General features: G+C 50.5%; 1 protein-coding gene across 2 annotated transcripts; it reads right to left on the bottom strand.

Moving 5' to 3' along the window:
* Positions 1 to 374: 374 nt before the first annotated feature.
* On the bottom strand, positions 375 to 6,274 carry LOC142243673 (uncharacterized). 2 transcript variants are annotated; one of them, XM_075315811.1, is made up of 2 exons: positions 5,390 to 6,274; positions 375 to 3,262 (listed from the first exon to the last, which is right to left on the bottom strand). In XM_075315811.1, the coding sequence occupies exons 1-2, from the start codon at positions 5,478 to 5,480 to the stop codon at positions 1,713 to 1,715; spliced, it is 1,641 nt and encodes a 546-aa protein (XP_075171926.1). In that variant the 5' UTR covers positions 5,481 to 6,274; the 3' UTR covers positions 375 to 1,712. The 2 variants fall into 2 exon arrangements, with proteins under 2 accessions (XP_075171926.1, XP_075171927.1); XM_075315812.1 differs by lacking the exon at positions 5,390 to 6,274 and adding an exon at positions 5,299 to 5,368.
* Between the last annotated feature and the right edge of the window lie 4,559 nt (positions 6,275 to 10,833).

Here is a 10,833-nt window from a genome sequence, read left to right as displayed (position 1 = left end):
GGGCTACCTCTGTACCCCCATGGACCATGTAGCATATTTCATGGCAGTCATCAGGCTCCAGGGGTTGGGGGCTACCTCTGGACCCCCATGGACCATGTATTATGTTACATGGCAGTCCTCAGGCTCCAGGGGCCGGGAGCTACCTCTGGAACCCCTTGGACCATGTACAGTATTATTTCACATGGCAGTCCTCAGGCTCCAGGGGTTGGGGGCTACCTCTGTACCCCCATGGACCATGTAGCATATTTCATGGCAGTCATCAGGCTCCAGGGGTTGGGGGCTACCTCTGGACCCCCATGGACCATGCATTATCTCACATGGCAGTCCTCAGGGTCGGGGGCTACCTCTGCACCCACCATTGGCTCCAATCCTCTCCGATACAGGAAGAAAATGCACAACTGGACGTCTAAGTGTTTTATTGATACAAGGAGTCCTATACAGAGGTTTGGACGGATTGTATCTATATTATTAGTAACATTACTCTCTCCTCCCCTCCCAGCTAATACTACATGGCAGTGTCCGGGCCGTTCTTTCCAGTCTCCTCGATCTTGTGATGGTGCACGGAGCCGCCGCAGGCACTTTTAGACACTTTCCTGCTTGCGTTTCTCGGCTCAGATCTGGACGCACTCGTCCTCCAGAGTAGACATGTACAGGCTGCAGATTCGGATCCACTGCCCAAAATTCCGTCTAGGAAAATCTAAGCGATTGACCAGCTCCGGAGACTTTGTATTATTCCCATATGCTCTGTCAGCCGTCGTTCAGCCTGAAGAAGGACAGAATTTCACTCCAGTCCTTTCCTAAAGTCACAAAGGTGTAACAAATGGCAATCTGAATTTTCATCACAAAGTCTGGAGCGCTTTATATTCCTACAGTCTAGGGGTATCTTCACATGTGCAGCAAAGTGGCTGCACGTCATCTGGTAGATGGGCCAGGATGCGCTGAGTGTCAATCTTGTGGGGGATCTGGTGTATCGCTATGGATCTGGTAGCGGTGCCAGGATGCGTTGAGTCTGGATGTGGTGAGGGATCTGGTGTATCGCTATAGATCTGGTTGCTGCGCGGGATGCATTGAGTCTGGATGTGGTGGGGGATCTGGTGTGTCTCTAGGGATCTGGTAGCTGAGTGCATATCTGGAATATGGGTGTAGCTTTGGTAGATGGGTGAGAATCTGGTATATGGGTGTGGATCTGCTAGCTGGCCCAAAACATTATTTTGGGGGGGTTGTGATGTGTTGCGGACTTGTTGATTAATTTTATGTGGATCTGGTGGCTGGTTGTTGATGTGGGGAGGATCTAGTAGTTGGGTTCAGATCATGAAGCTGGAAGTTGGTGAGGTGAGAATCTGGCATGACGGTGTATCTGGTGGGGATCTAGTTGTTGGTCTTGATCTGACAGCTGGGTGTGGATCTGGGATAAATCTGTTAGCTGGATGTCCATGTGGTTGTGAAGCCTGGACCTGGGTGTGTGTCTCATGGCTGGAAGAGGATGTGGTGGAGACATGTTAGTCTATTGAGGATATGTTAGCTTTTTGTGGATCTGTTAAAGATCTGGTAGAGAGGCGGGGATCTGCCAGCTGGGAGATGATTCTGTATCTGGAACAACCATCAACCTCAGGAATCATGTCAGAAGAAGCCATAAATGCAGCCTCTCTCCATCATTTGGGCATTTTGAAGACATGTGTCCATTAATGATCTTGCAACATTCTTGAGATCTTCTATCTTCTTCTAATGCGAGTTTGGGCTCTTTTAAGCATCTCAATTCTCCCTTGAAACCCGCACTTTTTTGTATACTTCTCAGATTCAATGAGCTGCTCAACAAATTCATCTTCAGACGTTATGGAGGTACATTGCGTAACGTGTTCAGTTGCCCGCCTGATAAGTTGAGTGCCATTTTCTCCGAGCTGCTCCGTCTCAGCCTTCAGCCTCTCAAGAACCATTTGGAAAGTCAACACTTCTTGGTCGTCTCTTTGATACTTCATCTTTAGGCTTCTGTAAGTAACTTTTTGGTTTACAACCAAATTTTGCCATAGAAACCTCTCGGAGAAGTGCTTACTAGAGCCGTGTTCACAAACCTTACAAGTGGCACCGAAATAAAAGACTTCACACAAACGGACAATGGCATCGTAGGCCACCAGGCAGTCATGGTGGCAGGTGGAGTTGCATTCCCGGCAGTTGGTGCAGTTTTTGGTGGTCTGAATCTTCTCTTTGATTGGTTTGGTAACTTCATATTCAAAACATTCATCTTTTTCAATTTCGACTTTGTGTCGTATAAGGATTTTCTCGGTGAGCTCCAGCTCATACTGCCTGGACATGACCTCCTCGATTCTGTGGACCAGCGCCTCCACCGTGATCTCAGTGGCATTGCTCTGCATGAGGTTGTTCAATGGTAAAATCATATTGATTTTCGAGGCTCCAGACAAAAATGTAAAAAAGTTCTTGACGTCCTCCATCCCCGAACTCCACTGTTGCTCGTTGGCCGCGTTGGTATCTTTGTCATCAAGGAAATTATGTGCATATAACACTTTTTCATTAAACATGAAGTGGATGGGGCAACCATTTTCGTCTTTCGCACATGGAACCCTGGCACAAATCGTCATTGCCGGTGCCTGTGGGTTCTGGTCAATGTCAGCAGAAGTTATGAAGGTCACTATATTTTTTTGTAGGTTTGGCCCAAACATGGCCAAGAGGGAATCAAACGTGTATCGCTGAGTGACGGACAAATCGGTCATTGATAATTGAGTCACAAAGCAAACTGCATCGATGTGGTTCAGCTCCGAGTTATAGAAGAATTCCCGGATCTGCTGTATGGCTCGCCTATCCGGAATCACTCCGCGGGTCTCCGGAAGTCCAGGAGCATCAATGATGGTCAAGGAGAATGGGACGCAGAATTCTGACTGATGATTGATCTGGTAAACCATGACTTTTGACCTCTGAGATGAATCCTGGGGCTGGCCTAGGGGGTGTTCTCCAACTAATTGGATCCTGCAGTCGTATTTCCACTGAATGCCAAATACGTAGTTGACGAGGACATTGATCAGGGCGACTTTACCACCTCCAGTTTCACCAATCATCATGATGACCTTGTTGTCTTTCCCTGGATCTCCGTTCCCAAACTGCCATTTCTTGACTTTTGGATCATAATTTAGGAGGATCTTGTACACGTCCGGGGGGCTGACACCCTTATTGTCATTAGACAGATACGGACTTGATTTAATCCACATCATTTTTTTCAAATCTTCGATGTGAGGTCCAGAAAATCCATGACCTGCGGGTACGAATATGAGATGGTGAGTGACCCCCGATACGTCATCTATACATTGCTAGGATATAGGGGTAACATATATACACGTAGCAGAGCTGCACGTGCAAAGGCTTTGTTACAGGTGTATGGTAGTGTCAGACACAATGTGCCTAAAATTATTACAAGAGGCACAAGGGGCAATAATATTATCAAAGGGAATGGGGGAATTATTATATATTACCGTATATATATATATCATCACTAGTAATGAGTACAGAGCACCCGAGCATGGTAGTGCCCGCTCATCACTAGTAATGAGTACAGAGCACCTGAGCATGGTAGTGCCCGCTCATCACTAGTAATGAGTACTGAGCACCCGAGCATGGTAGTGCCCGCTCATCACTAGTAATGAGTACAGAGCACCTGAGCATGGTAGTGCCCGCTCATCACTAGTTACCAGTACTGAGCACCTGAGCATGGTAGTGCCCGCTCATCACTAGTTACCTGTACTAAGCACCTGAGCATGGTAGTGCCCGCTCATCACTAGTTACGAGTACTGAGCACCCGAGCATGGTAGTGCCCGCTCATCACTAGTTACCAGTACTGAGCACCCGAGCATGGTAGTGCCCGCTCATCACTAGTTACGAGTACTGAGCACCCGAGCATGGTAGTGCCCGCTCATCACTAGTTACCAGTACTGAGCACCCGAGCATGGTAGTGTCCGCTCATCACTAGTTACCAGTACTGAGCACCCGAGCATGGTAGTGCCCGCTCATCACTAGTTACGAGTACTGAGCACCCGAGCATGGTAGTGTCCGCTCATCACTAGTTACCAGTACTGAGCACCCGAGCATGGTAGTGCCTGCTCATCACTAGTTACGAGTACTGAGCACCCGAGCATGGTAGTGTCCGCTCATCACTAGTTACCAGTACTGAGCACCCGAGCATGGTAGTGCCCGCTCATCACTAGTTACGAGTACTGAGCACCCGAGCATGGTAGTGTCCGCTCATCACTAGTTACCAGTACTGAGCACCCGAGCATGGTAGTGCCTGCTCATCACTAGTTACGAGTACTGAGCACCTGAGCATGGTAGTGCCCGCTCATCACTAGTTACCAGTACTGAGCACCCGAGCATGGTAGTGTCCGCTCATCACTAGTTACCAGTACTGAGCACCCGAGCATGGTAGTGCCCGCTCATCACTAGTTACCAGTACTGAGCACCCGAGCATGGTAGTGCCGGCTCATCACTAGTTGCAAGTACCGAGCACCCGAGCATGGAAGTGCCCGCTCATCACTAGTTACCAGTACAGAGCACCCGAGCATGGTAGTGCCCGCCCATCACTAGGTATGAGTACTGAGCACTCAAGCATGGTAGTGCCCGCTCATCACTAGTTATCAGTACTGAGCACCCGAGCATGGTAGTGCCCGCTCATCACTAGTTACCTGTACTAAGCACCTGAGCATGGTAGTGCCCGCTCATCACTAGTTATCAGTACTGAGCACCCGAGCATGGTAGTGCCTGCTCATCACTAGTTACGAGTACAGAGCACCCGAGCATGGTAGTGCTCGCTCATCACTAGTTACGAGTACTGAGCACCCGAGCATGGTAGTGCCCGCTCATCACTAGTTACCAGTACTGAGCACCCGAGCATGGTAGTGCTCGCTCATCACTAGTTACGAGTACTGAGCACCCGAGCATGGTAGTGCCCGCTCATCACTAGTTACCAGTACTGAGCACCCGAGCATGGTAGTGCCCGCTCATCACTAGTTACCAGTACAGAGCACCCGAGCATGGTAGTGCCCGCTCATCACTAGTTACCAGTACAGAGCACCCGAGCATGGTAGTGCCCGCTCATCACTAGTTCTCAGTACACATAATTTTGCTAGGTACTGAGCTATGGACAATACAAAATATCCATACATTACTAGACATATAATACTTATGATGCTGCTGATACTCACACTCATCTATTTATCACACTAAATACTTTCACATTACGTTAGATGATACTCACACTTATAATGTTCATTATCACTCACACGCACAGATAATACTCACATTACTACCCCCTGCTGCACTGATATCTGCCCCTATCCCATGTATAAGGACTACCACACACAGATACTGCTATATAGGGGCAATGCGTCACCTTCTGGGCTCCTGTGGGCGGCCATGCTCTCCTCTCCTCCGTCTGGTCCCTCTATGATGGGATTTCTTATATAACGCTCATCTGGTTTCATTTTTGATTTAGGACAGTCACGTCAGCAAAATTGGAAACAGATTCTGGGAAGTAAAACTGCTGTTTGTCTGTATCATGGATAGAATTGACCATAATATTAGGACATGGGCCGCCTACACCCCAATCACAAGCCAGCAATGTCACCAGATAATGAGGGCATCCGGGCAGCACTGGGCACAGCAACACAATATGGACCCTGTCTGTGCCCCCAGCAGCTGAATGCCAGGAAGGCTCCGCGCAGCCGCATGGATGGACCCGGTTCCTGACTCCTCTGTCTATTGCATATTAGCCCCAGTAACTCTGGCACGCTGCCCATTTTCCCAGGACTGGATGTTTTGTTGGTTTCTGTCATGGGGGGAAGTTCTGAACACTCTCTTTGTCCTGTCTGAGGGTCTTTAGACGTTCTTCTATGCCATTTTTTGGCTTTCTGCCCATCTAATATATAAAGCAGACTGTTTGTGTGTGTGTGTGTGTGTGTGTGTGTGTATGTAAGTATGCGTGTGTGTGTGTGTATGTATGTCTATGTGTATGTGTGTGTATGTACAGTATGTGTGTGTGTGTGTGTGTGTATGTAAGTGTTAGGGCCAGGTGGACGGGCAGACCCAGGAGGTGGATCCACTGGGCCGAACACCTTAATGAAGGCAAGGGGTCCGGTAGCCGGAGCACTACGGGTAGCAGGACAGTCCGTGCAAAAGAGTGGAATGGAGAAGTCCCTGGGACCACGGAGTCACTGATGGTAGTCCGGGTGACGGAGCTCAGGTTCGGAGGCCGAGATGTTGTCAGGCAGAGTCCGGAACCGATGGAGCGAGAGGACGGGTCACCACAGGGATCAGAGATGGTACGGACTGACGGGATGGCAGATAGTCAGCGTTCGGGGTTCGGGAATCGGCAGGACCAGATGGCGAGGCAGGAGCGGCTCTAGAAGAGAGATAGGTAAGTATATCACAGAGACACAAGAAGACCTGACTCCTAGCTTAGGAAACACGAAGAACAGGCCCCGCCCACTTGGACATTAAACCCCTTTATACCCTGTACCTGTGTGTTCAATTTCCTGTCAGTGGACGCTGGCCCTTTAAGAGAGGGTCAATGACCGCGCGCGCGCCCTAATGCGCATGCGCGAGGCCCGGGTGCCAGAAGCCAGGGCAGGGAGCGGTGTATAGGAAGCAGGGGAGCCGGCCTGGAGCAGGGCTGCCGACGGGCGCCGGGAGCGGGGACCGGGCCGCCTGGGGACAGCAGGTGATGGAGGCTGGAGACCGTGGAGCGGGGGATGTCTGACAGAGGAGGCGGGGAGCGAAGCAGGGAAGCCGGGGAGCGTGGCAGGTGAGCCGGGGAGCAGAGCAGGGGACCCGGAGAGCGTGACAGTAAGTATGCGTGTGTGTGTGTGTATGTAGGTCTATGTGTATGTGTGTGTATGTACAGTGTGTTTGTGTGTATGTAAGTATGCGTGTGTGTGTGTGTATGTATGTCTATGTGTATGTGTGTGTATGTACAGTGTGTGTGTGTGTATGTAAGTATGCGTGTGTGTGTGTATGTATGTCTATGTGTATGTGTGTGTATGTACAGTGTGTGTGTGTGTGTGTATGTAAGTATGCGTGTGTGTGTGTATGTGTGTGTGTGTGTGTGTGTGTGTGTGTGTATGTATGTATGTGTGTGTGTGTGTATGTATGTGTGTATGTATGTATGCGTGTGTGTGTGTGTGTATGTATGTGTGTATGTATGTCTATGTGTGTGTATGTGCAGTATGTGTGTGAATGTGTGTATGTATGTGTGTATGTCCGCCAAAGGAATCCGCACCATCACATTTACAATCACGACATTTTGCACAAACACCTCATGTGTCTCAGGGAACGTCATAGACTATGTTTTGAGGGGAAAATGTAACCCCTCGCTTTACAGTTATTCAGCAAAAAACCTGTTTACATTAAAGTCAATGAATCTTGGAGCTACAGGTCATTAATAGGAGCTGTGATTGGTTGCTATAGGCAACATAGGACATTCTTAGTATAAGAAGCTTATGTGTGAGAGACAAACAGAGAGAGACAGAGACAGACAGAGAGATAGAGACAAACAGAGAAACAGATACAGAGAGGGACAGAGACACAGAGTCAGAGAGAGACACAGAGACAGACAGGGAGTGAGACAGACAAAGAGGAAAGGAAGGAGACAGAGAGGAAAGGAAGGAGACAGAAAGGGAGAGAGGGAAAGAAGGAGACAGACAGGGAGGGAAGGAAGGAGACAGACAGGGAGGGAAGGAAGGAGACAGACTGGGAAGGAGGGAAGGAGACAGACAGGGAGAGAGGGAAAGAAGGAGACAGACAGGGAGGGAAGGAAGGAGACAGACTGGGAAGGAGACAGATAGGGAGGGAAGGAGACAGACAGGGAGGGAAGGAAGGAGACAGACTGGGAAGGAGGGAAGGAGACAGACAGGGAGAGAGGGAAAGAAGGAGACAGACAGGGAGGGAAGGAAGGAGACAGACTGGGAAGGAGACAGACAGGGACTGAAGGAGACAGACAGGAAGAGAGAGAAGGAGACAGACAGGGAGAGAGGGAAAGAAGGAGACAGACAGGGAGGGAAGGAAGGAGACAGACTGGGAAGGAGACAGACAGGGAGGGAAGGAGACAGACAGGAAGAGAGAGAAGGAGACAGACAGGGAGAGAGGGAAAGAAGGAGACAGACAGGGAGGGAAGGAGGGAGACAGACAGGAAGAGAGAGAAGGAGACAGACAGGGAGAGAGGGAAAGAAGGAGACAGACAGGGAGGGAAGGAAGGAGACAGACTGGGAAGGAGACAGACAGGGAGGGAAGGAGACAGACAGGAAGAGAGAGAAGGAGACAGACAGGGAGAGAGGGAAAGAAGGAGACAGACAGGGAAAGAAGGAGACAGACAGGGAGGGAAGGAAGGAGACAGACAGGGAAGGAGACAGACAGGGAGGGAAGGAGACAGACAGGGAGGGAAGGAAGGAGACAGACTGGGAAGGAGACAGACAGGGAGGGAAGGAAGGAGACAGACAGGGAGGGAAGGAAGGAGACAGACAGGGAGGGAAGGAAGGAGACAGACTGGGAAGGAGGGAAGGAGACAGACAGGGAGAGAGGGAAAGAAGGAGACAGACAGGGAGGGAAGGAAGGAGACAGACTGGGAAGGAGACAGACAGGGAGGGAAGGAGACAGACAGGAAGAGAGAGAAGGAGACAGACAGGGAGAGAGGGAAAGAAGGAGACAGACAGGGAGGGAGGGAAGGAGACAGACTGGGAAGGAGGGAAGGAGACAGACAGGGAGAGAGGGAAAGAAGGAGACAGACAGGGAGGGAAGGAAGGAGACAGACTGGGAAGGAGACAGACAGGGAGGGAAGGAAACAGACAGGAAGAGAGAGAAGGAGACAGACAGGGAGAGAGGGAAAGAAGGAGACAGACAGGGAGGGAAGGAAGGAGACAGACAGGAAGAGAGAGAAGGAGACAGACAGGGAGGGAGGGAAAGAAGGAGACAGACAGGGAGGGAAGGAAGGAGACAGACTGGGAAGGAGACAGACAGGGAGGGAAGGAGACAGACAGGAAGAGAGAGAAGGAGACAGACAGGGAGAGAGGGAAAGAAGGAGACAGACAGGGAGGGAAGGAAGGAGACAGACAGGGAAGGAGACAGACAGGGAGGGAAGGAAGGAGACAGACTGGGAAGGAGACAGACAGGGAGGGAAGGAAGGAGACAGACAGGGAAGGAGACAGACAGGGAGGGAAGGAGACAGACAGGGAGGGAAGGAAGGAGACAGACTGGGAAGGAGACAGACAGGGAGGGAAGGAGACAGACAGGAAGAGAGAGAAGGAGACAGACAGGGAGAGAGGGAAAGAAGGAGACAGACAGGGAAGGAGACAGACAGGGAAGGAGACAGACAGGGAGGGAAGGAAGGAGACAGACAGGAAGGAAGGAGACAGACAGGGAGGGAGACACTTATTTACTATCCCGGGCAATGCCAGGTATTACAGTTAGTAGTGGATAAATATAAACAAGATTCCTCAGGAAAAATAATTTGTAACAGGATCAGAACAGACTGTTGTCCTTCTTACAAGAGACATTTCCTCCCATGTTTGTGGGGTCGTTCTGCGTCTACCGATGTGCTATGTGTGAGCATGTTCTGCCATACTGGTGGCAGTATTGATGGGTTTATCACAATTAATATATATATATTCATTCATCCTGTTGCACTTATACCATAGACGTAACTTGTGTTTTGGGAAAATCTTCAAAGGTGTTGTGCAGCTGAATGGTTCTGGAGAGTATCCCTGCGATAGCGCATACAAATGAACTAATACAGAGGAGAGTGTTGATGCCAGAGCGCTGTGAAAGGCTATATGCACACACTGCAGGTTTGGTGCAGAATATTTCTGCATGAAACCTGTACTTTCTGGCAGAGAAACGCAGCAAATATGCACTGAAAACCACATGCGTTTTTTATGCATTTTTTGGTGTATTTTTTTATGAAGTCAATGGCTGGAAATCTATATATATAATTGCCTTATTCTGCTGTCTGTCTGTCTGTCTGTCTTGCTCCGCCCCCCACACGGATTGGCCTCTCGCCCCGGCCCCCTGCACGCATTGGCAACTTGGCCACGCCCCGCCCTCCTCACGCATTGCACGCTCGCTCTGGTCCCGCCCCCCGCACGCTTTCCCCGAACCGACACGGAGCCCCGACTCCCAGTTGAGTGCTGTACCCCCGGGAGCCCACACCAGCGTACGCCGGCAACCCAGCCGACACATACCCTCGCATTGCTGGGGTTGCCGGCGTACGCTGGTGTGGGCTCCCGTGCGTGCGGGGGGCGGGGTACGCCGGTAACCATGGTACACATCGGCTAATATTGTGTAGCGTGGTTACCAGCGTACACCGGCTCCCAGGTGAGCGCATCATGGTCCTGCAGCGGCGGAACACACACACACACACACACATCAGATCATACTCACTCTCACACACACATCAGATCGCATCCACACACTCACAACATCCAGTGATATCGCTTGCTTCTCGGCGGCGATACTGTGCGTGCAGTGAGTTTTCAGGACCTGCCGGAGGATCACATGGCCGGAAGCATGTGGTATCTCCGGATGTTGTGAGTGTGAGCGGGTATGTGCGATATCGTCAATGTGTGTGTGCGTGTATGCGATCGTGTGCGTGCGTGTATGCGATCGTGTGCGTGCGTGTATGCGATCGTGTGTGTGCGTGTATGCGATTGTGTGTGTGTGTGTGTATGCGATTGTGTGTGTGTGCGTGTATGCGATCGGGTGTGTGCGTGTATGCGATCGGGTGTGTGCGTGTATGCGATCGGATGTGTGCGTGTATGCGATCGGATGTGTGCGTGTATGCGATCGGAT

This window comes from Anomaloglossus baeobatrachus, chromosome 6 (assembly GCF_048569485.1).
Source record: "Anomaloglossus baeobatrachus isolate aAnoBae1 chromosome 6, aAnoBae1.hap1, whole genome shotgun sequence".
NCBI lineage: Eukaryota > Metazoa > Chordata > Amphibia > Anura > Aromobatidae > Anomaloglossus > Anomaloglossus baeobatrachus.
Note: the sequence above shows the minus strand (reverse complement) of the source record. Positions and strands in the feature narration are given on the sequence as shown.